The sequence below is a fragment of the Pelodiscus sinensis genome, unplaced genomic scaffold, assembly GCF_049634645.1.
Source record: "Pelodiscus sinensis isolate JC-2024 unplaced genomic scaffold, ASM4963464v1 ctg115, whole genome shotgun sequence".
In the NCBI taxonomy this organism is placed as follows: Eukaryota; Metazoa; Chordata; order Testudines; family Trionychidae; genus Pelodiscus; species Pelodiscus sinensis.
Window position 1 is genome coordinate 216723 of NW_027465943.1, and position 27778 is coordinate 244500.

A 27778-nucleotide genomic window follows, 5' to 3' on the forward strand; every position below is an offset into this window, starting at 1 on the left:
CGCTCCAGGGGGCGCCCTGCCGGCGCTACGGGTACCGCTAGGGAAAACGCTCCGGAAGGCGCGGTGCACGCGGCGCGCACACCTACTGCAAATGGACATGAGCAACCACTCGAAGAACTATACATACCAGACCTGCTGATGTGAACCCTGCGAATTCTCTGACGGTCTGGAAAACGGTTTATGGAGTCAGATAAGCCATTGTGTGAGCCTCCAGCAGGGGGCATCTCTTTTGGGTATTTTTCCTCATCACCTCTTTAGCCTTTTTTAAAAATTTTGCAGTGATCTTGGCCTGGAACGTTTTGGCAGCCACCCGTTTATCCGCCAAACGCTGTCCCCCCTTTTGTTTACACCTTATCTGAGGGGGACCCCTGAGGATGCCCCTTTTCCCCAGGCCCCTTTCTTTTAGGCCTCCTGAGGGTACAGAGTTCACCAGTTTTCTGAATGAAGCATCAAACTTCCCCCATACGAGAATATGGGGGAGCTGTGATGAGCTTATGGTTTCGGGAGAATGGTTTGTCAGTCCTTGGTGTTTTATTCACAACCCCTAGAGCGCCTGCTCCGGGTTTGTGAATGTGTGTGGTTTTGCGCACGTTCAGAACCCCTAGAGTGCCTGCTCCGGGTTTGTGAATGTGGGCATTTTCGCTCACAGTTCTCAGGGCTTGGTGTGGCAGTGGCCGCTGAGGAACTGGGGTTGTGTTTGTGTGGCTGCAACACCTCGGCATTGCAGGAGTTTTCAGTCCTTGGTGTTTTATTCACAACCCCTAGAGCGCGTGCTCCGGGTTTGTGAATGTGTGTGGTTTTACGCACGTTCAGAACCCCTAGAGCGCATGCTCCGGGTTTGTGAATGTGTGTGGTTTTGCGCACGTTCAGAACCCCTAGAGCGCATGCTCCGGGTTTGTGAATGTGGGCATTTTCGCTCAGTTTCCTCAGGGCATGGTGTGGCGGTGACCGCTGAGGAACTGGAGTTGTGTTTGTGTGGCTGCAACACCTCGGCATTGCAGGAGTTTTCAGTCCTTGGTTGTTTATTCACAACCCCTAGAGCGCATGCTCCGGGTTTGTGAATGTGTGTGGTTTTACGCACGTTCAGAACCCCTAGAGCGCCTGCTCCGGGTTTGTGAATGTGTGTGGTTTTGCACACGTTCAGAACCCCTAGAGCGCCTGCTCCGGGTTTGTGAATGGGTGTGGTTTTACGCACGTTCAGAACCCCTAGAGCGCCTGCTCCGGGTTTGTGAATGGGTGTGGTTTTACGCACGTTCAGAACCCCTAGAGCGCCTGCTCCGGGTTTGTGAATGTGGGCGTTTTCACTCACAGTTCTCAAGGCTTGGTGTGGCAGTGGCCGCTGAGGAACTGGAGTTGTGTTTGTGTGGCTGCAACACCTCGGCATTGCAGGAGTTTTCAGTCCTTGGTGTTTTATTCACAACCCCTAGAGCGCCTGCTCCGGGTTTGTGAATGTGTGTGGTTTTGCGCACGTTCAGAACCCCTAGAGCGCCTGCTCCGGGTTTGTGAATGTGGGCATTTTCGCTCAGTTTCCTCAGGGCATGGTGTGGTGGTGACCGCTGAGGAACTGGAGTTGTGTTTGTGTGGCTGCAACACCTCGGCATTGCAGGAGTTTTCAGTCCTTGGTTGTTTATTCACAACCCCTAGAGCGCCTGCTCCGGGTTTGTGAATGTGTGTGGTTTTGCGCACGTTCAGAACCCCTAGAGCGCCTGCTCTGGGTTTGTGAATGTGGGCGTTTTCACTCACAGTTCTCTCAGGGTATGGTGTGGCAGTGGCCGCTGAGGAACTGGAGTTGTGGTTGCATGGTTGTTTCTTACCAGAGTCTTTTGTTTTGTCCTCGGGTTTGACGTATGTGAGGTTTGGACCGCCCGGATGCTTCATCTGCAGTCTTGTGCTGTTTTGCGTTGTTAAAGGTCTCAAAGCAGATTCCTGGTTCTTTGGCGGTTCTGGAGGAGTTGTCCTTGTAGCTCTGACTACAGCATTGTCAGAAAAGATGTCCATGCCTATGAGGTGGGGGAAAAACTTTTTTTTTTTGGTAAAAACACACACACCACACCTGAACTTTACCATCTCTCACCCCCACACCTATGTATTTACTTAAAACCTCATAGAACAACCAAACCGATAAGCAAAATATATTTACTGGGCTTCATCGATCCATCAGTCACTGATGCTGGTGAATTTTCCTTCTCAGCTGTCTCTTTCCTTTTTCTTTCGAGCTTGTTTTCCCTCTGGTCTAAGGATCTCTCATGTTTTGACTGTTCTGTGGAGCAAACAACATTATAAAACACATGAAACCCTCTTGTAAACTTTAAAATCATTAGGGGGTTTTTCTATTTCAAAAGTTATAGCTTTAAAACAAAATCATCCATTTCAGGCTGTACAACAAACAACAAAAAACCCCATAAACATTTTTTTAAATACATCTCATTTTGCAGAATAAAAACCAAAACTGCTTTTAAAACCCCTTGTTAGTTTAAACAAACCAAGTACTTTAAAAACCCTACACCTATTCCTTGCACAGCCCCCTCCCTCCACACACACACACACTAAACAGCAGCTTTATAAAACACACCAAACCAAGTTTGCAGCCATATGCTTTTCAAACCCACCTGCATTTAACACATCACATTTTGCACAGAAAAAGCAACCCACCAAACACTCTATACCAGCAGTTTGCCAACATATTTTAAAAACACACCTGTGTCTGTCACACACTCCCATCACACATACACACCTTCAAAAACTCCCCACAACAGTTTTAAAACCATTTGCAACAATACTTTTTAAAAGCAGCGGTATGCAACAAACTAGGTTTTTTTTAAACCACTTATCTCTAGCATAAGCCCCTGAATCACCCACAACTTAACCCCTCCAGCCAGCTTTTTTTTAAAATAAGAACCCCCAGGTAAAAACACACCACATTTTTGTAACCATCCCAGATACTTTTAGCCTAACCCCACCACCTCCTCCCCCAACTCAGAATTGAACGTTTATTTTGAAAACACATTTGGCACAGAAAGAGCAACCCCCCAAACACTCTATACCAGCAGTTTGCCAACATATAGTTTAAAAACACACCTGTGTCTTGCACAGAGCCCCCCTCTCTCACACACACCCAGTAGCACCATATGTATTTAAAAGGCACATGTGTGTTTGGGCTTTTGGTTAGTTAGGATTACACCCAAATGCCTCAAACCCATTTTAGAAACACATCACATTTTGCACAGTAAAAAACCTGTTAGTTTGAAACAAGCCAACAGTTAGCAACCAAATACTTTTTAAAAACACACCTATGTCTTGCACAGACCTCATCTCTCTCTCACAAACCCCCCCCACACACAAACCCCACATACATTTAAAAGCCAAGTGCAAAAAAGTTACCTTTCACTATGGGGTAAAGTGTTGCAGGCACACGCTTGTTCTGTTCCCCCATGTGTGTTTGAGCCTTAAGGTTAAAAAATAAGCACAAATGTTCATTAGTATTACTCAGGGGTTTTTTAAAAACAGTATTAAGCACAACTACAGTTAAAAATGGTTTTTACCTTGGCCTGGTGGTGAACTGCAGCTTAAAATGACTGGTTCCATGTTAAACTGATCACACTGCAATAAAGATAGCCACCATTGTTTTACTAAAAGAGCATGGCCAAAGAGTGGCATTATAGAATATATATTTTCAAAGTTACAAACAGGGACCATACCTTCTCCTGTTGCAGTCCAGCAGCCATTCAAGAAAGTTTCTGTTGAAAAGGACAGTCTCCACCATACCTAGGTTTTCTATACCCTGCTAACCCATTGTTTCAAACAACTTCAACCTAGTAGCTAACAGGTGAATTTGATCACTGCAACTCAAACATAATAGCTCCTTAAAGACATAGGCACCCCTCCCTAGCATGGCCTTTTGTGATCTGGGGGTGGAGGAATTAAGCTGTCTCCACACCTGAGTTGCTTTTGGCTACATTATTTTTTCTTTTAGTTAAAATACATTTTTTGTAGGGCTTTCTTACCGTATTAACAGTAAAAGCACCAATCCTTAATGTAGCTGTGCCCATTTCCATGTGGGACCCTTTGCAGATATCAACACATGTCTTGGGGTTTGTTTTTTAAACATGCTTCTTTCATGCTTAAGGCTTGAGGTTTAAATAAAATGCTTTTAAATGTTTGATTGTCTTTAGAGCAAATGCTTGTTCTAAAGTATGGGTAAAAGTTTGAAACATTTCAGTTTTGGGTTAGACCCTTAATTTTTTTTTAACTTTTAATGGCTAGAAAAAGTAGCCCCTAGCACTTAACCAACTCCTGGGTCATATTTAAACTGTCCGCTAGCGTTTCTACCAATTCCTGTGTCCTTTAAACTGTCCAATAGCGCTCTACCAGCCCCAGGGGTTATATTTAAACTGTCCAATAGCATCTGCAAACTCCTGAGGTGTTATTTAATTAAATATTCATCAGAGCCTACCCATCCAACCCATCAAATTTAATTACTGAACATTATCCTCAACAAGGGTAAGTGGTCACACCTAAACCTAATCATTGACTAGAGCCCCTGGCTATTCAGTGAGGTGTGGTTAAACCATTGAGTTCATGTCTAATAAATCCTAACTGGGGGGGGGGGGGGGGGGAATTTTTTCCTTTTATTTAAAAAACAAAACATTTGAAGGGTTTTTCCTTCCCCCGAGTTTCTACCATACACTTTCAGGGGTTTTCAGTAAATGGGCCCCTTTATACAAAATGGATTCTCACAAACTTTATTTTTTTTAACTGATTTTATTTAAAAAACATACAGACCATGTGTTCCACCAAAACTTTTACTCATGTAAGAATCACACAAATCTTCTGAGTCACAAAAGCCCCTTTTCAGAAGATATTTACAGCTACCGAGTTTTATATCTGGTGTGTGTCCCCTCACCATTCTCTAACTTCATCCTTCTAGACATCTTACAAACAGTCTTTCTCTTAAGCAGGGTTCTGTAACTTTTTGTACGCACCAGACGTTCAATATAACGCTCTAAGCAGGCGTCTTTTGGCTTGGTCATGGTCTTTAAAACACTGTGAGGATCTTGACTGAATTGCACTGCATTTACCAAAGTCACCCCTTGTGCTAAGTGTTCTTGAGTTAAGCACAGACATTGCATAGCATAACCTACAGCAATAACAGTACTTAATAAGCTTTCCAAACACAGTTCAGCACATCGGCCCCGGAGCTTGCGGTTTATATCCTCTGGAGTCCAAGTCACACAGTCATGGTGCTGCTGGGCTGGCGCATCTATGACACAACCCTCCCAGTCCTCAAAAAGCTTTTCCCTAAGACAGTGAGTAAGGACGGTATAAACACCAATGCGTACAATAGAGCACATCACTTTTTTACGCTTATGATGTGCTACTGGCTCAACTAGGTCAATGCCAAGCCACCGCCTGAATTCTTCACGGCCGTCATCCTTGGCTTTCTCTCCAATGCTTTGTATCGGTGTTGAGCAAAACCAAGGTGGGCCCGGTTCGTCTGCCTTGTCCGATGCAATGCTGTCCTGGCTCTGAGGGTCGGCTAGAAAGGCATCGTCGAGCTGTCGAGAGATTGCCAGAAAGAAATAATGTAAGATGCCCTGGTCAGATACTGGTGTATCCATCAGCGGCTGGGCCAAAGGGCTCCCTTCAACGTCTCCTTCCTCGGAAATGTCGCTGACGTAGCGCTTTCTTCTCGGCACCAAAACAAAGCTGGTGAAAGAGTCCATGTTTCCGCTCAGCATTTGCACGCTCTGTGAAACATGCACTCTTGGAACAAGATGGCCTCTTTTGTGTGGCGCTAGAACTTATGGGGAAGTGCTATGCTCTGATTGGCACAGGGTGTCACGGGAAGCTCTTATAGGGGTCACATGACCCGCTTCCGGTCTGGTCAACGGTCCCGGAACTTCCCCCCCGATTGGTCAAAGTGATTTGCGGGGCAATCCTACAGGGGAAAAAGCCTTTCTGATTGGTAGAGGAAGGTGGGGTGAGTTCCTAGAGGGATCACATGACCCACTTCTGGGCGGGTTCTGGCTGCTGGGGCAGGCGGCCAAGGAGCCGAATCAGGTGGGATGGAAGGTGGTGCAGCCCAGATGGGAAAGGCCCCTGGGCTGTCCCAGGTCCCCCCAGGCAGCCAGCGCCCCCCCCCCCCGCCTCAGTCCCAGGGGCTGTCCTGAACCCAGCTGGGATCAGGGCCGTGTCAGCCCTGCCTGCAGGAGCCAAAGGCGACCAGCCAAAGAGGGATCGGCCCCCGAGCAGGGAGGGGGGACCCAGCGCCCACAGGAGGGGGGACCTGAACCCAGGATTCCGGGTTCCCAGCCCCTCCCCCAACCCACCAGCCTTGCAGAGCAGGAATAGGACCCGGCCTGGTCGGGCTCCCAGTCTCCATGTGCAGGGCCCCCCTGGCTGCCCTGGGGTGAGCTGGGCCCTGGGGAGGGGGGTCAGCAGGACCCAGGTGGGGGCAGTTCAGGCTTTGCCCCCCCCCTGCTGTGTCTCACCCGCATGCGCCGGGCCCGATTCCAGTCTGTGCAAAACTCCCTGGGGCAGAGGGCACCTGGAGTCAGCTCCCTCCTGGGGGCAGGGTGAGTCTGTGGGGGGTAGGGAAGCCGCTGCCCCTGCCCCCAGCCTCCCACCCCTCCCTGCAGCCCTGCTCAGCCCAACCTGCCACTGCCGCCTGGAATCTGCCGGAGACCAATGACACGGCCCAGAGCTGGGTCCTGATTGGCCGGGCTGGGGGGCTACTTGGGTTCAAGGCGGAGTGGAAGCTTCCTGGGGAAAGCCCCGAGAATTCTGGGGTGGGGGTGACACTGTGCTGGGGAGGGGGGGGGGAGAGCTCTGGCTGCTCCGGATCTCGGGTTGGACACTCACAGAAGTGGGTCCAGTCAAGCCTCTGACCTCCCCTCTCCCCCCCCCTTGCATCTCCCTGAGACACTGGGACCTGGCCAGCTACAGCAGAGCTCCCGTCGGGGGCAGGGAGCCACAGAGCCCCCCTGAACCCCACTCTGGGTTGTGACTCCCCCACCAATCCCCATTTAGCCAGGCTAATCTGTGTTCCTGGTGCCCGCCGGCCAGCCTGGCCCGGGGCTGTATTCAGATGCGTCACCCCTCGGCCAGTTCCTTTAGCACTCTTGGGCGTCAGTGATCCGGGACAGTGGGCATCAACGTGTTTGATTTTAGCAGCTGTTGCTTCACCTCTGGTTCCCCCACGGCATCAGCAGGGACAGCCCCAGCCTGCTGCCTCCCGCCCCACACAGCCAGGAAGGGCCGTGGGGCATTTCAGCCTTAGTTGCTCCCCTACTTAAGAGTGTTAGCAGTGGCATCTGGCACTGGTCCTGTGCCTGACCCAGGGGGATGTTTGCTCCCGAGGTTTTTTCGGATGTTTTCTTATTGCCCTTGACAGTCTTGGCCACTGAGTCCTTTAGCTTCCCTTAGCAGCTGCCTGCGTTATTACTTGCCATTTAAATTCCTTGCCATTCGCTTCCCCTTTCCCGTCCCCCATTGGCTGGGCTTTGCCCCTCCCAGCTCGGTGCTTGCACATCCCAGCCGTCTGCCCAGCGTTCTTAAAAGGTCTTTGGGTCCCCCCCCCCCGGCCTGGGTGCTGCCAGGGGCTGTGGGCGGGTCCTGTCTGTGGGTGGGGCTCCCCAGAAACACGCTCGGCTTGTGCTGGTCCATTCCCAGGATCCTGGCTGGGTTTGGGGAGCAGCCAGCTCCCCCCCATTCTGGTGTTCCCATGGGGGGGGATCCTCTGCCCCTTCTTCCAGCCTGAGTTCATCACCCAGCCGCCGGCTCTCGCTGCCTCAGAGCCCCCTGCTCCCAGAAACCTGCTACCAGGGGGCACCTGCAGAGCGGGGTCAGGCCCCCCTAGACCTTCCCCTGGAGAAACGGGGAGAACAGGCCCCGCTTCCCCCAGCAAAGGGGGCTCTGAAATCTCCTCTCGGAACCCGCCGACGTCCCTGTGTCCCTTCTGTGGGCGGGGCCGGGCAGGGAGGGGTCACCCCGGCCGGGTTCTCCCCATATCCTGGGGGCTCGGGTTGTGTCTGGCCGCAGTCCCTGCCTGCCGAGTGCAGCCTACCCCACACCCCCAGCCCCCGCAGCCCCCAGCCCGGGTCCCCAGTGGCACAGCCAGGCCCGTGGCCCCACTGAACCCGCTGGAGTGAACCCAGCCCCCCGCGGGACCCGGCTGCGCTGGCTGGGAGTGAACTGACCCAGCCCATCCGGCTCGGTGCCACCTGCAGACACACCCAGACCCCCTGGAAACCCTCCCCAGCAGCCCCCCGGCACTCCCAGCCGGCAGGAGCCCAGCCCGTGTCTGGACGGGCCGGTGGGGCAGCGGGTCGGTGCCAACTCCCGCAGCCAATGGGAATGGCCAGGGGGCGGGTCCAGAGCCCAGTGGGCCAGTGCCGTTGGTTCAGGGTTTTACTGGCTGGTCTGGGCAGCCAATGGCTGCGGGGGAGGGGAAGGGGCGGAGGGGGTCTCCCAGCCTGAGCCAGGAGCGGGGTGGGGGGGCCAGGCTGGGGTCTCAGTGCCCTATGGGGGGGCAGGAACCGCCCCTGCAACCCCCTGACCCCAGCCTGGGGGGGTCCCTGCTGCACAGACCGGCCAGGGTCTCTCCGCCGCCCGCCCCTCGGGGCCCATCCCGGGGAGCCTGCCAACGAGCCCCCCCACCCCAGGGCCCCCGGCCAGGGAACGAGCTCACGGCACTTCCCCGACCAGGCCCCAGCCCCAGGGCCCCACCACTGCCCCGGGGGGAACAGCCGCATTCCACACGAGGGGAAACTGAGGCACAGGAAGGCGTTTCTCACACAGAGTGAGGCCTTGCACCAAGTGTAAGAAATGGAACTAGGGCCCCCAGCCCCCTGCTATAACCACTGCACCCCACTGCCCCAGCCTCCTGCTATAACCACTACACCCCACTGCCCCAGGCTCCCCACTATAACCACTGTACCCCACTGCCCCAGAGCCCCCTGCTATAACCACTGCACCCCACTGCCCCAGCCCCCTGCTATAACCACTACACCCCAATGCCCCAGCCCCCCCTGCTATAACCACTGCACCCCACTGCCCCAGAGCCCCCTGCTATAACCACTGCACCCCACTGCCCCAGCACCCTGCTATAACCACTACACCCCAATGCCCCAGCCCCCCCTGCTATAACCACTGCACCCCACTGCCCCAGAGCCCCCTGCTATAACCACTGCACCCCACTGCCCAGAGCCCCCTGCTATAACCACTGCACCCCACTGCCCCAGCCCCGCTGCTATAACCACTGCACCCCACTGCCCCAGCCCCCTGCTATAAACACTGCACCCCACTGCCCCAGAGCCCCCTGCTATAACCACTGCACCCTACTGCCCCAGAGCCCCCTGCTATAACCACTGCACCCCACTGCCCCAGAGCCCCCTGCTATAACCACTACACCCCACTGCCCCAGCCCCCTGCTATAACCACTGCACCCCACTGCCCCAGAGCCCCCTGCTATAACCACTACACCCCACTGCCCCAGCCCCCTGCTATAACCACTGCACCCCACTGCCCCAGAGCCCCCTGCTATAACCCCTGCACCCCACTCCCCCAGAGCCCCCTGCTATAACCACTGCACCCCACTCCCCCAGAGCCCCCTGCTATAACCACTGCACCCCACTGCCCCAGAGCCCCCTGCTATAACCACTACACCCCACTGCCCCAGAGCCCCCTGCTATAACCACTACACCCCACTGCCCCAGCCCCCTGCTATAACCACTGCACCCCACTGCCCCAGGCTCCCTGCTATAACCACTGCACCCCACTGCCCCAGAGCCCCCTGCTATAACCCCTGCACCCCACTCCCCCAGAGCCCCCTGCTATAACCACTACACCCCACTGCCCCAGCACCCTGCTATAACCACTGCACCCCACTGCCCCAGAGCCCCCTGCTATAACCACTGCACCCCACTGCCCCAGCCCCCTGCTATAACCACTACACCCCAATGCCCCAGCCCCCCCTGCTATAACCACTGCACCCCACTGCCCCAGAGCCCCCTGCTATAACCACTGCACCCCACTGCCCCAGCACCCTGCTATAACCACTACACCCCAATGCCCCAGCCCTCCCTGCTATAACCACTGCACCCCACTGCCCCAGAGCCCCCTGCTATAACCACTGCACCCCACTGCCCCAGCACCCTGCTATAACCACTACACCCCACTGCCCAGAGCCCCCTGCTATAACCACTGCACCCCACTGCCCCAGCCCCGCTGCTATAACCACTGCACCCCACTGCCCCAGCCCCTGCTATAAACACTGCACCCCACTGCCCCAGAGCCCCCTGCTATAACCACTGCACCCTACTGCCCCAGAGCCCCCTGCTATAACCACTGCACCCCACTGCCCCAGAGCCCCCTGCTATAACCACTACACCCCACTGCCCCAGCCCCCTGCTATAACCACTGCACCCCACTGCCCCAGAGCCCCCTGCTATAACCACTACACCCCACTGCCCCAGCCCCCTGCTATAACCACTGCACCCCACTGCCCCAGAGCCCCCTGCTATAACCCCTGCACCCCACTCCCCCAGAGCCCCCTGCTATAACCACTGCACCCCACTCCCCCAGAGCCCCCTGCTATAACCACTACACCCCACTGCCCCAGAGCCCCCTGCTATAACCACTACACCCCACTGCCCCAGCCCCCTGCTATAACCACTGCACCCCACTGCCCCAGAGCCCCCTGCTATAACCCCTGCACCCCACTCCCCCAGAGCCCCCTGCTATAACCACTACACCCCACTGCCCCAGCACCCTGCTATAACCACTGCACCCCACTGCCCCAGAGCCCCCTGCTATAACCACTGCACCCCACTGCCCCAGCACCCTGCTATAACCACTACACCCCACTGCCCCAGAGCCCCCTGCTATAACCACTGCACCCCACTGCCCCAGCACCCTGCTATAACCACTACACCCCACTGCCCAGAGCCCCCTGCTATAACCACTGCACCCCACTGCCCCAGCCCCCTGCTATAACCACTGCACCCCACTGCCCCATCCCCCTGCTATAACCACTACACCCCACTGCCCCAGAGCCCCCTGCTATAACCACTGCACCCCACTGCCCCAGAGCCCCCTGCTATAACCACTGCACCCTACTGCCCCAGAGCCCCCTGCTATAACCACTGCACCCCACTGCCCCAGCCCCCCTGCTATAACCACTACACCCCACTCCCCCAGCCCCCTGCTATAACCACTGCACCCCACTGCCCCAGCTCCCCGCTATAACCACTACACCCCACTCCCCCAGCCCCCTGCTATAACCACTGCACCCCACTGCCCCAGAGCCCCCTGCTATAACCACTGCACCCCACTCCCCCAGCCCCCTGCTATAACCACTGCACCCCACTGCCCCAGAGCCCCCTGCTATAACCACTGCACCCCACTCCCCCAGCCCCCTGCTATAACCACTGCACCCCACTACCCCAGCCCCCTGCTATAACCACTGCACCCCACTGCCCCAGCACCCTGCTATAACCACTACACCCCACTCCCCCAGCCCCCTGCTATAACCACTGCACCCCACTGCCCCAGCACCCTGCTATAACCACTACACCCCACTGCCCCAGAGCCCCCTGCTATAACCACTACACCCCACTGCCCCAGCACCCTGCTATAACCACTGCACCCCACTGCCCCAGAGCCCCCTGCTATAACCACTGCACCCCACTGCCCCAGCCCCCTGCTATAACCACTACACCCCACTGCCCCAGAGCCCCCTGCTATAACCACTGCACCCCACTGCCCCAGAGCCCCCTGCTATAACCACTGCACCCCACTGCCCCAGCCCCCTGCTATAACCACTGCACCCCACTGCCCCAGAGCCCCCTGCTATAACCACTACACCCCACTGCCCCAGAGCCCCCTGCTATAACCACTACACCCCACTCCCCCAGCCCCCTGCTATAACCACTACACCCCACTGCCCCAGTGCCCTGCTATAACCACTGCACCCCACTGCCTCAGCCCCCTGCTATAACCACTACACCCCACTGCCCCAGCCCCCTGCTATAACCACTGCACCCCACTGCCCCAGAGCCCCCTGCTATAACCACTGCACCCCACTGCCCCAGAGCCCCCTGCTATAACCATTACACCCCACTACCCCAGCACCCTGCTATAACAACTACACCCCACTGCCCCAGCCCCCTGCTATAACCACTACACCCCACTGCCCCAGAGCCCCCTGCTATAACCACTGCACCCCACTGCCCCAGAGCCCCCTGCTATAACCACTGCACCCCACTGCCCCAGCCCCCTGCTATAACCACTGCACCCCACTGCCCCAGAGCCCCCTGCTATAACCACTGCACCCCACTGCCCCAGCCCCCTGCTATAACCACTGCACCCCACTGCCCCAGAGCCCCCTTCTATAACCACTGCACCCCACTGCCCCAGCCCCCTGCTATAACCACTACACCCCACTGCCCCAGCCCCCTGCTATAACAACTACACCCCACTGCCCCAGCCCCCTTCTATAACCACTGCACCCTACTGCCCCAGAGCCCCCTGCTATAACCACTACACCCCACTGCCCCAGGCTCCCCGCTATAACCACTGCACCCCACTGCCCCAGCCCCCCTGCTATAACCACTGCACCCCACTGCCCCAGAGCCCCCTGCTATAACCACTGCACCCCACTGCCCCAGCACCCTGCTATAACCACTACACCCCACTGCCCCAGAGCCCCCTGCTATAACCACTACACCCCACTTCCCAGAGCCCCCTGCTATAACCACTGCACCCCACTGCCCCAGCCCCCTGCTATAACCACTGCACCCCACTGCCCCAGAGCCCCCTGCTATAACCACTGCACCCCACTGCCCCAGAGCCCTCTGCTATAACCACTGCACCCCACTGCCCCAGCCCCCCCTGCTATAACCACTACACCCCACTCCCCCAGCCCCCTGCTATAACCACTGCACCCCACTGCCCCAGCTCCCCGCTATAACCACTACACCCCACTCCCCCAGCCCCCTGCTATAACCACTGCACCCCACTGCCCCAGCCCCCTGCTATAACCACTACATCCCACTCCCCCAGCCCCCTGCTATAACCACTGCACCCCACTGCCCCAGAGCCCCCTGCTATAACCACTACACCCCACTGCCCCAGAGCCCTGCTATAACCACTGCACCCCACTGCCCCAGGACCCTGCTATAACCACTGCACCCCACTGCCCCAGAGCCCCCTGCTATAACCACTACACCCCACTGCCCCAGAGCCCCCTGCTATAACCACTACACCCCACTGCCCCAGAGCCCTGCTATAACCACTGCACCCCACTGCCCCAGAGCCCCCTGCTATAACCACTGCACCCCACTGCCCCAGCTCCCTGCTATAACCACTACACCCCACTGCCCCAGAGCCCCCTGCTATAACCACTGCACCCCACTGCCCCAGAGCCCCCTGCTATAACCACTACACCCCACTGCCCCAGAGCCCCCTGCTATAACCACTACACCCCACTGCCCCAGCCCCCTGCTATAACCACTGCACCCTACTGCCCCAGCCCCCTGCTATAACCACTACACCCCACTGCCCCAGGCTCCTGCTATAACCACTGCACCCCACTGCCCCAAAGCCCCCTGCTATAACCACTACACCCCACTGCCCCAGAGCCCCCTGCTATAACCACTGCACCCTACTGCCCCAGCCCCCTGCTATAACCACTGCACCCCACTGCCCCAGAGCCCCCTGCTATAACCACTGCACCCCACTGCCCCAGCCCCCTGCTATAACCACTGCACCCCACTGCCCCAGAGCCCCCTGCTATAACCACTACACCCCACTGCCCCAGCCCCCTGCTATAAACACTGCACCCCACTGCCCCAGCACCCTGCTATAACCACTACACCCCAGTGCCCCAGCCCCCTGCTATAACCACCGCACCCCACTGCCCCAGAGCCCTGCTATAACCACTGCACCCCACTGCCCCAGAGCCCCCTGCTATAACCACTGCACCCCACTGCCCCAGCACCCTGCTATAACCACTGCACCCCACTGCCACAGCCCCCTGCTATAACCACTACACCCCACTGCCCCAGTGCCCTGGCTTCCCACCAAACTCCCCTGACTCCTGTTATAACCTGGTGCCTGGGACAGGCCGGGCTGGGCCGGGTGACTCCGGTTGCTGTGGGGAATCAGGATCCAAGGCTGGAAATGTCCCCAAAGCCCCTTTATTGCAGGGAGCAAAGCTGCAGGGTGGGGGCCGGGCGGCCAGGCCGAGGACACACCTGGGCACAGGGGGTGGGGTCGGGTGGGGGGGTGTTTCAGGGGTGGGCCCCCCCCACAGACCCCACTGGGCTCAGCAGCGCTGGACCCGTGGGAGCCGCACGTGGGCACAACGGGGACGTCAGCTGGGCCCTGGCGCTGGAGTTCCCGCCCCTCCCCCACCCATGGGCCCGATCCTGCCCCACGGGACCCCACTGCCCTGGAATGGCCAAGTCTGGCTGAACGCCTGCTGGGTAATGGCTGGTGGGGGGAGCTTCACCTGGGGTGACTGACAGCAGCCCCAGCCAATAGGGGCCGGGTTCTGGGCGCAACCCAGCGCCCACTGGAGAGGAGAGAGACTGTCCCCATGGGGTCGGATCAGCCCCATGGGCCCTGCCCCCGACAAGGGACGACCCCCATTCCCAGCCCCAGGGGGCAGCAGCCCTCGCCCTGGGCAGCCCCCCAAGCCCGGCAGGGGCAGCCCGAGGGGCCAGCTCCCTGGGGAGTTCCAGGGGGGGGCTACAGCATCTGGCACTGGCGGAGGGGGGTCAGGACATGGGGGGCGAGCGGGTCTTACAAAGGCCCCTGGGAAGGATTCGGGGCCCGGCTCCTCCCGGCGTTTACCTGGAAGGGAAAGAGGGTCAAGTCAGGGTATGTCTACACTACCCCACTAGTTCGAACTAGTGGGGTAATGTAGGCATACCGCACTTGCAAATGAAGCCCGGGATTTGAATTTCCCGGGCTTCATTAGCATAAGCGGGGAGCCGCCATTTTTAAAACCCCGCTGGTTCGAACCCCGTGCAGCGCGGCTACACGGGGCTCGAACTAGGTAGTTCGGACTAGGGTGCCTATTCCGAACTACCGGTACACCTCATTCCACGAGGAGTAACGATAGTTCGGAATAGGAACCTAGTTCAAACTACCTAGTTCGTGCCCCGTGTAGTCGCGCTGCACGGGGTTCGAACCAGCAGGGTTTTAAAAATGGCGGCTCCCCGCTTATGCAAATGAAGCCCGGGAAATTCAAATCCCGGGCTTCATTAGCAAGTGCGGTATGCCTACATTACCCTCCTAGTTCGAACTAGTGGGGTAGTGTAGACATACCCTCAGTGACCAGCAGCCTGGGCCCCAGCGAGGCTGCAGGGAGCAGGGCCAGTCCCCAGGGAGTCTCCCATTCACACAGGGGCTGGGGGGGCACAGTGGGGGGGGGGTGCCAGGTGCCCAGGGGCTGTGGGTGGCTGGGGGGGCACAGTGGGGGGTGCCGGGTGCCCAGGGGCTGTGGGGGTCTGGGGGGGCACATTGTGGGGGGAGCCGGGTGCCCAGGGGCTGTGGGTGGCTGGGGGGACACAGTGGGGGGAGCCGGGTGCCCAGGGGCTGTGGGTGGCTGGGGGGGCACAGTGGGGGGTGCTGGGTGCCCAGGGGCTGTGGGTGGCTGGGGGGGCACAGTGGGGGGTGCCGGGTGCCCAGGGGCTGTGGGTGCTGGGGGGGCACAGTGGGGGGTGCTGGGTGCCATGGGGCTGTGGGTGGCTGGGGGGGCACAGTGGGGGGTGCCGGGTGCCCAGGGGCTGTGGGTGGCTGGGGGTGGCTGGGGGGGCACAGTGGGGGGTGCTGGGTGCCCAGGGGCTGTGGGTGGCTGGGGGGCACAGAGGGGTGCTGGGTGCCCAGGGGCTGTGGGTGGCTGGGGGGGCACAGTGGGGGGTGCCGGGTGCCCAGGGGCTGTGGGTGCTGGGGGAGCACAGTGGGGGGTGCCGGGTGCCCAGGGGCTGTGGGTGGCTGGGGGGCACAGAGGGGTGCTGGGTGCCCAGGGGCTGTGGGTGGCTGGGGGGGCACAGTGGGGGGTGCCGGGTACCCAGGGGCTGTGGGTGGCTGGGGGGCACAGAGGGGTGCTGGGTGCCCAGGGGCTGTGGGTGGCTGGGGGGGCACAGTGGGGGGTGCCGGGTGCCCAGGAGCTGTGGGCGCTGGGGGGGCACAGTGGGGGGTGCCGGGTGCCCAGTGGCTGTGGGTGGCTGGGGGGCACAGAGGGGTGCTGGGTGCCCAGGGGCTGTGGGTGCTGGGGGGGCACAGTGGGGGGGTGCTGGGTGCCCAGGGGCTGTGGGTGCTGGGGGGGCACAGTGGGGGGTGCTGGGTGCCCAGGGTCTGTGGGTGCTGGGGGGGCACAGTGGGGGGTGCCGGGTGCCCAGGGGCTGTGGGTGGCTGGGGGGGGCACAGTGGGGGGTGCTGGGTGCCCAGGGGCTGTGGGTGGCTGGGGGGGCACAGAGGGGGGTTCTGGGTGCCCAGGGGCTGTGGGTGGCTGGGGGGGGCACAGTGGGGGGTGCTGGGTGCCCAGGGGCTGGGGGGGCACAGTGGGGGGTGCCGGGTGCCCAGGTGCTGTGGGTGCTGGGGGGGCACAGTGGGGGGTGCTGGGTGCCCAGGAGCTGTGGGTGCTGGGGGGGCACAGTGGGGGGTGCCGGGTGCCCAGGGGCTGTGGGTGGCTGGGGGGCACAGTGGGGGGTGCTGGGTGCCCAGGGGCTGTGGGTGGCTGGGGGGCACAGTGGGGGGTGCTGGGTGCCCAGGGGCTGTGGGTTCAGCTGCCCCCCCCCCAGGCAGCGGCTACTCACAGGGGTCCCCGCGGGTTCCGGGCCGCGTTCATCTTCATGCCCTTGATGATGAGGACGGTTCCCGCGACGATGCCCACGATGCCCACGGCCAGGCCCAGGGCGCACACCAGGGTCTCTGTGGTCTCGGGCACCGGGGTGGGCACCTGGGCTTCTGCGGGGGGGGGGACATGGAGTGAGGGGGGGACTCTTCCCAGCCTTAGCTCCCCAATCCTCCAAGAGATGGGAGAGAACTCAGGTGTCCTAGCTCCCATCCCCCTGCTCTAACCACTGGCCCCCACTCCCCTCCCAGCACCATGGACAGACCCCAGGTGCCCTGGCTCCCAGCCCCCTGCTCTAACCACTGGCCCCCACTCCCCTCCCAGCACCATGGACAGACCCCAGGTGCCCTGGCTCCCAGCCCCCTGCTCTAACCACTGGCCCCCACTCCCCTCCCAGCACCATGGACAGACCCCAGGTGCCCTGGCTCCCAGCCCCCTGCTCTAACCACTGGTCCCCACTCCCCTCCCAGCACCATGCACAGACCCCAGGTGCCTGGCTCCCAGCCCTGCCTGGCGGGTCCCCGGCCCGGCCTCACCCCAGTGCTTGGTGAAGTTCTGGGCCAGCCCCTGGTGCTGCACCCGGCAGTCGTAGTAGTCGCCCTGGCGGGGCAGGAAGGGCAGGTAGGAGAACTTGCGGAAGGCGTGGTCCGGGCGGGGGTAGAAGTCGGTCTCGTAGACGCCCTCGGCCACCTCCTCCCCGTTCCTCAGCCACGTCACGCTGAGCGCGGGTGGGGAGAACTTGTCGGCCAAGCAGATCAGGACGTTGGGCTCCCCCAGCTCCACGGGGTCCTCGTGGAACACGGTCACCTCCGGGGGCACTGGGGAGAAAGGGGGCAGTGGGTCCCATGGCCTGCTCCCAGCCGGTCAGTCCTTGGTGCCCACGGCCTAGCTCAGGGTCTTTCCCCACCACTGAGGGGGGCCCAGCTCCCTGCACCATGGCTCATGGAGCACAAGGGGCAAGGCAGAGCAGGGGCAGTGAACAGCCCTCAGCAAGGGCTCAGCCTGGGAGGAGAGTGGGTGGGGGAGCTGAGTGGGGACTTGCACTGAGGCGCATGGGGAAGGGATCCGGGGGGACGCTGGCAGGGAGGGGCCGTCCCCTGTGCGGTACCGTTCTGGGCCCGCGTGTAGTTGGATCTCTTCATCAGGGTATCCAGGTTGTGTTTGACTGTTGCAATGATGCCCAGGGCATCCTGCCCCTTGACACTGGTGAACTTGCTGAATTCGGGCAGGCGCCAGACGGTCTCCTTCTTGTCCAGGTCCACGTGGAAGATCTCGTCCTGGTCGAACTCAGCCATGAACTCCCCAGACTCCTGCTGGGGCCGGTCCGTGCGCTGGTAGAACTCCACCTGGGAGGTCACATGTTCCACTGTGGGGAGACAGGAGTCAGCAGCAGCCCCCACACCAGCCCCTGCCCCCGATTTCTGAGCCTTTCCCTGCAGGTTACAACCCTCCCGCCCCCTGGCAGTGGCAGCTGGCGCCATGTCTCCCCAGGGTCAGGGGAGAGCAGTGGCAGGGGATCCAGAGCTCCCTGGCATCAGGCTGGGGTCAGTCCTGCCTGGGTGGGGACAGCCCCCCCACTCCTGCTGTGCTCCCCATGACTTGTTTGTTCTCTGCAGGGCTCCCAGCCAGGGAGTGGCCGGGCCTCTCCCCACTTGGCTTGGGAAGGGGACGTGGCCCCAGGCCTCAGAGGTGGGTGGTGGAGGGATGATGCAGGTTCTCACTGCTGGTGATTTCATGCTCCCGTCTGTGCGGGGGCCTGGCTCCATGTCCCAGCGTCCCGGCTCTCAACCCATCTTCGCCCCCTCCCCCAACCCTCACCCCAGGGCCGCTCACTGGGGGCCAAGGAACTCCCTGGTCAGAGATGTTAGCGCTGCACTGGGGGGATGGGGTGGGGGGAGGGTCAAACATGCTCCAGGACAAGGAGGGGAAATCTGGCTGGGGGCTTGTGGTGTAGTGTGGTACCTTGCTGGTGGCTGTAGCCAGACAGGAACCCCCTGTAACATCCATCTTTGCTTGCCTGGAGCATACAGGGCACACAGAACAGTAAGCCTTGAACAGAAGGCCCAGATATGCAGGCTGCTGTGGCCCTGAATGGCTGTAAACAGAGATACGCCAATTGCTGACCAAGAGGCTGCAGAGGAGTGCCCTTGACTTAACCCATAGTGATACGAACACACATCCGTCTGCGGGGGGAGGAATCTCCCGCCCAGTAAAGAATGTCCAGTACTCACAATTTAGTTCTCTCTCTTGCAAGTGTAAATTAACTTGAAACTTGCTTGTAAGAACTGGCGCCACAACACGGACCAGTACAATTTGGCATCTTAGATAAGAAAGAGGATACGGGCCCCTATGTATATAAAGATGGGTCCAGCAGCACATTTAGGCTACATCTACACTGGCATGATTTTCCGGAAATGATTATAACGGAAAACTTTTCCATTATAAGCATTTTCGGAAAAAGCGTGTCTACATTGGCAGGATGCTTTTCTGGAAAAGCACGTTTTGCGGAAAAGCGTCCGTGGCCAATCTAGACGCGCTTTTCTGCAAAAAAGCCCCGATCACCATTTTCGCCATCAGGGCTTTTTTGCGGAAAAGACTACTGTGCTGTCTACACTGGCCCTTTTCCGGAACAGTTTTCCGGAAAAGGACTTTTGCCCGAACGGGAACAGCATAGTTTTTCCGGAAAAGCACTGTTGATTTTACATTAGATCATCAGTGCTTTTCCGGAAATTCAAGGGGCCAGTGTAGACAGCTGGCAAGTTATTCCGGAAAAGCGGCTGATTTTCCGGAATAAGTGGCCAATGTAGACACAGCCTTACTTTTTACCATCTATCTGCTGGTCGGGTTAGGTGTTTGACCTCCCGAGGTTCCACGGGGACACCCACCTCATATTTGGCTTTCCTAGGAATTGAGGGACCGGCCCTGGCTTGACCCGCTGGAGTCGAGAGGCACAGAAGGGGGTAAAAATTGTACCTGGATGTGTCCTTTGTCTTAAGTGTACACATAGACTTAGAGCTCTTTAAAGATTAAGCTGTCACTTGGTACCATTGCTTCTATTTTCTATCTTTATTTTCTTTGTAACCATTTTAAGATCTGTATTTGCTAGCAGTTAAGAAATAGAGCAATAGCCATTGTAACCATATGATTTATAAGCTTCCTTAATAAACCTGTAACTGGTTAAAGCTTTAACCTGACTCCTTCAGTTGCTGTAACAGAATCAAGCACAATTTAAAAGAACTTCAGCCGGTCATAAGGGACAGGTATAGGGGGAGCTTGGGCATTTGGATCGTGTCACTTCCAGAGGACAGATCCGTAGGGGCACCTCTCAGCCTTCCCTAGGCTGCCCACTGTGAAGGGATCCTGTATCCTAGCAGTTAAAATCTGAGATGTAATAAGCTCTTCCTATAAACTCTGGGGCGTCTGTCGACCTGTTGGCTGACCTCTGCGATGGGACCCCAGTCCTAGCGATAAAGACACGGACGTTAAACTTCTCGGGGTGCCCGTCAGTCTCTCCTAAGCTGCCCACTGTGACAGGGCCTTGTGTCCCAGAAGTTAAAGACTCGGGTGTAACACACACACACTGCCCTGACCATCAGCTGACAGTGGCTGAGCTTGGGCTGTGGGTGACTCCACTGGCGGCTGTTTGTAGCACGGCCCAGCAGGACAGTGGATGAGTCACTAGACAAGGGTCTCTCAACCTGTCTGACAGGTCGCCTCCCAGAGAGAGACAAAAGGAGGAGGGCGGAGACCATCAACTGGCTGGGGGCAGGGCTGGAAGTGAATTAGTTTCTGTCTGGAAAGCAGAGGAGAAGGAGCTAGGGAGGGGGCTGGGATTGTAGGGCCCAGCCACCCCCCATCTCAAGGGGGGGCCTGCGGCCTCCTGGCTCCAGTTCCCTTAACCAGATTCCATCTGTGCTGTGCTGTATCCTGGAGAAGCAATAAACTCCCTCTGTTCTACCGGCTGGGGGAGTCTTGTTCGCACCACTACGGGGGTGCAGGAGACGGGGGACCCCCAACGCGCCGTCACACTGGTGTCAGGAGTGGGATGCACTGCACCCCGTGGATGGAGCTTCCAGCGGCAAGCGACAAGGCGCAGTAGAAGCAAGAGCCCTGGAGCCAGGCGTGCTGGAGACAGAGCGAAGCGGTTCCTGGGAATCGTGGGGCGCTGCAGCACTAGACTGGTGAGTCTGCACCGAGGGGCCCAGCGGGCAGATGGCCTACGCCCGACTCTTGAAGGCAGAGCTGGTGAGGCTGTGCAGAGAGAGGGGTCTGCCCGTGGGGAAAGCGAGCAAGGCCCAGCTGATTGCCCGGCTGGAAGCGAATGACCCATCCAGGCGCCTGGATCCTGTCCCAGTGGGGAGCAGCCAGACCCCCCCTGGGAGCGTCTCAGGCTCTGAGAGGGGGCGGAGCACTGGAGCCTGCCGGAGAGAGGGGACAGGTTCCCAGGGAAGGCCTGCAAGCTGCGATATTTCCAGGAGCGGGTCCAGCCCAGCAGAGCTGCGACGGCTGGAGATCCAGCTGCGGATCAAGGAATTGAAAGTAGAGGCTCGAGAAAGGGACTGCCCGGACTGAGAGAAGGAGCGCCAAGATCGAGAAAGGGACTGCCAGGACTGAGAGAGGGACAGCCAAGATCGAGAGAGGGACCGCCAGGACTGAGAGAGGGACAGCCAAGATCGAGAGAAGGAGCGCCAGGACTGAGAGAGGCAGCGACAGCATGAGCTGGTCATGGCAGAGCGGAGAATTGGCGGGGCCCTGGCTGCGCCGAGTGCAGATGGGCCCCAAGGTCCCAGGACTGCCAGACGCTTGGAGAGGCTCGTGGTGGCCCAATTGAAGGACGTGGGCGTTCCTCAGCTCCTTTGAGAGGGCCTGTGGACTGCAACGGGTCCCCCCAGCTGACTAGCTGCAGGAGCTCATCCCCGCACTGAACCAGGAGGTGGCCGGAGTGCTCAGTCAGCTGGAGGACCTACAGCCAGGGGATTACAACCGAGTCAAGGAGGCCCTGCTGCACAAGTTCGGGCTGACCCCCGAGATGTACAGGAGAAAGTTCCGGGGGGTACAGAAAGGGCCACGGGAGACCTATGTGGATCTGGTCTCCCGCCTGGCGCAATACGGCCGCAAGTGGGTGTCTGGAGTCGGAGCCCAGACCGCAGAGGAGCTGCTCAAGCTGGTCATGATGGAGCAGCTCTATGAAGCGTGCCCACCCAAACTGAGGCTGTGGCTCAAGGACCGGAGACCAGAGAACCCCCAGGAGGCCGGGAGACTGGCGGATGAGTTCACGGAGAGCCGGTCCGGGTGTGAATGGGAGTCCCGGAGAGAAAGGGAATCGCGCAGAGACCGGTTCTCGGCGGAGCAACGGAGAGAGGCACCTCCGAGGCAAGCCCCAGGGACCAGGACCAGTCATCGATACCCCAGAGAACCAGCCAGGCCCTGGACAGAGACAGCCCAAAGCCTAACTTGCCAGCACTGTGGGCAAAAAGGCCACAAGAGGGCTCAGTGCACCAGGTCCCAGGACCGGGGACTTTCCAGGGTTAACTGGCTGGGGCGGGAGGAAGGGCAGGCTGCCCCAGAGGCAGGGGCTGGCAGGCAAACCTCAGCTCAGAGAGAGGGGAAGGATGCTCAGTGCACCTCCCCTGGGAGGTCTGACCCTCAGGAGGCGGATTTCTCCATGTACCGGGTGGGGGCAGGGCGGCCCCTGCGGAGGGACTGCCTCGTACCCCTGGAGGTGGATGGTAGGAAGGTGACGGGTTTCTGGGACACGGGGGCGGAGGTGACGCTGGCCCGACCCGACATAGTGGGCCCAGACCGTATGCTACCCGACACTCAGCTGACACTGAGGGGCATAGGCGGCACCCCCTTTAAGGTACCCGTAGCCAGGGTGCATCTGAAATGGGAGGCCAAGGAGGGCCCCAAGGAAGTGGGGGTGCACCCGCACTTGCCCACCGAGGTGCTGATGGGGAGTGACCTAGAGGAGTGGCCAGACGGACCCCACAGGACGCTGGTCACCACCCGTAGCCAGAGCAAGCGAGGGGCTGGCGACCTGGAACTCGAGGAGGTTCCCCAACAGGGGGCCCAGGGCCCCGTCCCAGCAGACCTAGAGTTGGACCTAGGCAGTGGGGGGAACCACGGCCCTGGCCCAGCCCCAGCCGCTGAATTCCAGGCGGAGGTGCGAGCGGATCCCTCCTTGCAGGCCCTGAGGGACCGGGCTGACCTGGGTGCCGCTCAACCCCTAGGAGGAGATTGCCAGGAGAAGTTCCGGTGGGAGAGGGGATTTCTGTACCGGGAATGGCTTTCCCCCGGGACGGTAGGCAAGTGGGGGCTCCAGCGGCAGCTGGTGGTTCCCCAAAGGTATCGCCGCAAGCTGCTACACCTGGCCCATGACATCCCGTTCTCGGGACACCAGGGGATCCGGCGCACGCGGCTGAGGCTGCTCCAGAACTTCTATTGGCCGGGGATGTTTGCAGCTGTCCAGCGGTACTGCCGGTCCTGCGACTCCTGCCGAGTGGGGAAGGCCCAAGACAGGAAGAAAGCTGCATTGAGACCCCTGCCCATCATAGAGGAGCCTTTCCAGAAGGTGGCGATGGATATTGTGGGGCCCTTCAGCAGAGCGACCCGGACGGGGAAGAAATACATCCTGGTGGTGGTGGACTTCGCCACCCGCTACCCCGAGGCCGTGGCCCTGCCCTCCATCGAGGCAGACACGGTGGCAGACGCACTGCTGACCATTTTCAGCAGGGTGGGGTTTCCCCAGGAGGTTCTCACGGACCAGGGATCCAACTTCATGTCGGCCCCGCTCCGGTGCTTGTGGGAGAAGAGTGGGGTGCAATACACCTGGGCCTCGGCGTATCACCCCCAGCCCAACGGGTTGGTGGAGAGGTTCAATGGGACTCTGAAGCAGATGCTACGGACCTTTATGCACAAACACCCGCAGGACTGGGACAAGTACCTACCCCACCTGCTGTTTGCGTACAGGGAAGTGCCCCAGGAGTCCACGGGGTTCTCGCCGTTCGAGCTGTTATATGGGAGGCGAGTGAGGGGCCCCCTGGACTTACTGAAAGACGAGTGGGAGGGGAAGGTCTCCCCGGAGGGTGAGCCGGTCGTGGAATACGTCCTGACGTTCCGGGAAAGACTTGCCGAGCTCATGGGCCTGGCCAGAGAGAACCTGAGCAGGGCCCAGAGGAAGCAGAAGGTCTGGTACGACCGCAATGCACGGGCCCGTGCCTACGCTACCGGGGACCAGGTGATGGTCCTGATCCCCGTGCGGAAGAACAAGCTGCAAGCCGCCTGGGACGGCCCCTTCAAGGTGGTTAAGCAGCTGAACGAGGTGAACTACGTGGTGGAGCTGACGGGCCGGACGCGCGGCCAGCGGGTATATCATGTTAACATGATGAAGCCGTACTGGGACAGGGAGAACTTGGTGCTGGCCGTGTGTAAGCCCTGGGAGGAGCTGGGGGAGGACCCCCTGGTGGGCCTGTTCCCTGGGACCGGAGAGGACTCAGCTGGAGTCAATTTCCCTCTCGGACCAGCTCACCCCGGCCCAGCAGGCCGAGATCCGGGAGGTGCTGCGCTCCCACCAGCAGCTGTTCTCCAACAAGCCGGGTCTCACCAACCTGGCTGTCCACCGGGTGCAGACGGGCACTCACCCCCCGGTGCGCTGCTCCCCATTCAGGGTCACAGGGAAAACAGCCCAGGACCTGGAGAGAGAGGTCCAGGACATGTTGGCCCTGGGGGTGATCCAGCCATCCTCCAGCCCCTGGGCCTCTCCCGTGGTGCTGGTCCCCAAGAAGGACGGGTCGATCCGGTTCTGCGTGGACTACCGGAAGCTCAACGCCATCACGGTGTCCGACGCCTACCCAATGCCAAGGCCCGATGAGCTCCTGGACAAGCTGGGGGGAGCTCGCTACCTCACCACCCTGGACCTAACCAAGGGCTACTGGCAGGTGCCGCTAGACCAGGAGGCCAGACTGAAATCAGCTTTCATCCCGCCACTGGGGCTCTATGAGTTCCTGGTCCTGCCCTTCGGCCTCAAAGGGGTGCCGGCCACCTTCCAGCGCCTGGTGGACCAGCTGCTGCAGGGAATGGAGAACTGTGCCCTAGCGTACATAGATGACATCTGCGTCTTCAGCCAGTCCTGGGAGGACCACGTGGCCCAGGTCAGCCAGGTACTGGATCGGCTGAGGGAGGCTGGGCTGACCGTAAAGGCTGGGAAGTGCAAGGTTGGAATGGCCGAAGTGTCCTACCTGGGCCATAAGGTGGGGAGTGGCTGCTTGAAGCCAGAGCCGGCCAAAGTGGAGGCCATCCGGGACTGGCCTGTGCCCCAGACCAAGAAGCAGGTCCAGGCTTTCATTGGGATGGGGGGTACTACCGGAGGTTTGTGCCCAACTTCAGCTCCATCGCTGCCCCGATCACAGAGCTGTGCAGGAAGGGGAGGCCCGACAGGGTGGTCTGGACGGAGCAGTGCCAGAGGGCTCTCTGTGCACTGAAGGGAGCCCTGGCCAAGGCCCCAGTGCTGGTAAACCCAGACTTCGACAAGCCCTTTATCGTGTTTACGGACGCCTCGGACACCGGGCTGGGGGCGGTGCTGATGCAGGCGGACGAGAAAGGGGAACGTCACCCCATCGTGTACCTGAGCAGGAAGCTGCTGCCCCGGGAGCGGAGCTACGCGACCGTAGAGAGGGAATGCCTGGCCATGGTGTGGGCCCTGCAAAAGCTGCAGCCGTACCTGTTTGGCCGGCGTTTCACGGTGTAACCGACCACTGCCCCCTGACCTGGCTACACCAGATGAAAGGGACGAACGCCAAGCTGCTGCGGTGGAGCCTGCTCCTGCAGGACTACGACATGGAAGTGATCCACGTCAAGGGGAGGCCAACGTCATCGCCGACGCGCTCTCCCAAGGGGGGGCCCGAACGTCCCCAGGCCACCAGCAGAGCAGCCTTGGAGAGGAGGACAGATGTGGTGTAGTGTGGAGACCTTGCTGGTGGCTGGGCTTGGGCAGTGCGGTGTGGGTGACCCTCACTGGTGGCTATTTTCCTGGGCAGGACAGTGGATGAGTCACTAGGCAAGGGTCTCACAACCTCTCTGATGTCACCTCCCAGAGGGAGAGACAAAGGGAGGAGGGTGGGGTCCAACCCCTGGCTGGGGGGCAGGGCTGGAAGGGAGTCAGTTTCTGACTGGGAAGCAGGGGAGAAGGAGCTAGGGAGGGGGCTGGGATTGTAGGGCCCAGCTACCCCCCATATCAAGGTGGGGCACTGAGGCCTCCTAGCCCCAGTTCCTGGAACCAGATGACATCTGTGCTGTGCTGTATCCTGGAGAAGCAATAAACTCCCTCTGTTCTACCGGCTGGGGGAGTCTGTTCGGCCGCTACGGGGGTGCAGGTGGGGGAACCCTGATACATCATCACGAGGCTGAAGCTGGGTTCCCAAAGACCCAAGTGATTTGGGCACCTACACCCCAGGGAGCCGGTCTCTGATCCCAGCTTGCCCGGCCAGATCGCACAGAGCGATTGAGAAGGAGGGAACCTGCCACCACTAGCCAAGGAAAACCTGCCCCCAGGACCTCCCAGGGGTGCCAGGGGACAATGGGGCCAGGCCAGGTGCAGGGCCAGGGGCTCTGTTCCACACAGATGCACTCACTGCTCAGAGGGGTCTGTCCCTGGTTCCTTGGGGAAATCTCCCCTCTCCCTGTGTCCCGGGTGCCCCCTTGTGGGTCCAGCCCCCAATCCCTGTGGGGTACAGTAGCTGCACCCCACAGGCAGGGCTGTGTCACACCCAAACCACGACCACTTTCCCATGATCCCCCTGCTGCCCCTGTGCCAGCCTCCCCTCCACTCCACCATGGGCTGAGACCCCCCTCACAGCTCCCATGCTGAGAGCAGCCCCCCAGTCCCTCCCTGCCCATCCCGCCTCTGTCACATGATGATCAGCCCCAACCCCTCCCCACCCACCCCATTCCCTTCCTGCCATGGGGCAAGACCTTCCTCCCGGCAGGTCCCACCACAATCTAAGGGTATGTCTACACTAGCCATCCTAGTTCGAATTAGGCTGATATATCCTGACTCTCCCCTGTGCCCCTCCCTGCCCCATCGGCCCCCATGTGTCCCCTCGCTAGTGGGGAAGCTGGGTGCCACCCCAAACCGAGTCCCCACCCCGCTCGTACCTTTCACCGCCCCGGCGCCCGGCAGGGCCAGCAGGGTGAGCAGGGCCAGCTGGGCCATGGGGCCGCCCCGTCCCGCGCCCATCTCCTCTCCCGGCACTGGGCTGGGTGTGGGGCCGGATGCGCTAGGAGGTTGGGGGGAGGCACATGTCACACCCTGGGGGGAAGGATGGGGGGGCAGCGCCTGTCATTGGCCAGGGGAGCCCGGCCCCGGGGCCCGCACCCAATGGCAGGAATCCCTGCACCGACCAGGCTGTTACCGGGCAGAGCCGCAGCGCCCGGCCCCGCACCGAGCAGATGGAGAGACCCTGGCTCCCAGCTCTCAGCACCGTTCCTGTGGTTCCCCAAAACCCCAGCTCTGGGGGGGGCAAAGGGGTGTCCAGCCCTCGGGGCCGGGGGGAGAGCGTCACCCTGTGACCCCCGGCGCCCCACGGGCTCACAGCGCAGGAGGGAAATGACCTCCCGGGGGGAGCTGTGTAATCTCAGGGGGTGGGAACATTTGAAGCGGACAGCAGCACAAATCCCCAGCCAGAGACACCCTCCCCCCTCCCGGGCCTAGGGCTGCCAGCGGGGTGTGGAGCAGGGCGACTGCCCAGCCGCCCAGTGTGGACACGGCCCCACCCAGCCCCGCTGAGCAGAGGTGGAGAGACCCGTGTTCCTGGCTCTCATGAGTCTCAGGATTGTTCAGGTTTCCCTGAAACCCTGTGTGACGGCGCGTTGGGATCCCCCCGACCCTGCATCTCCGTAGCAGCCAGACCAGACTCC

General features: G+C 60.0%; 1 protein-coding gene across 2 annotated transcripts; it reads right to left on the bottom strand.

The window, feature by feature from the left end:
* Positions 1 to 1836: 1836 nt before the first annotated feature.
* On the bottom strand, positions 1837 to 27169 carry LOC102453680 (HLA class II histocompatibility antigen, DR alpha chain-like). 2 transcript variants are annotated; one of them, XM_075917121.1, is made up of 10 exons: positions 27017 to 27168; positions 17973 to 18230; positions 17401 to 17682; positions 16827 to 16977; positions 14109 to 14856; positions 3699 to 5555; positions 3543 to 3600; positions 3382 to 3445; positions 2141 to 2260; positions 1837 to 2000 (listed from the first exon to the last, which is right to left on the bottom strand). In XM_075917121.1, exons 1-5 carry the CDS (start codon positions 27096 to 27098, stop codon positions 14853 to 14855), a joined length of 777 nt encoding a protein of 258 aa, XP_075773236.1. In that variant the 5' UTR covers positions 27099 to 27168; the 3' UTR covers positions 1837 to 2000; positions 2141 to 2260; positions 3382 to 3445; positions 3543 to 3600; positions 3699 to 5555; positions 14109 to 14852. The 2 variants fall into 2 exon arrangements, with proteins under 2 accessions (XP_075773236.1, XP_075773235.1); XM_075917120.1 differs by lacking the exon at positions 14109 to 14856 and having other exon boundaries at positions 27017 to 27169.
* Between the last annotated feature and the right edge of the window lie 609 nt (positions 27170 to 27778).

Coding starts and splice junctions, on each gene's coding strand:
- LOC102453680 (XM_075917120.1), bottom strand. CDS start 27,098: ATGGGCGCGGGACGGGGCGGCCCCATGGCCCAGCTGGCCCTGCTCACC. Junction 18,231..27,016: donor GGGCGCCGGGGCGGTGAAAG/GTACGAGCGGGG, acceptor GTCTCCCCACAG/TGGAACATGTGACCTCCCAG. Junction 16,978..17,400: donor GAACTTCACCAAGCACTGGG/GTGAGGCCGGGC, acceptor CCCCCCCCGCAG/AAGCCCAGGTGCCCACCCCG.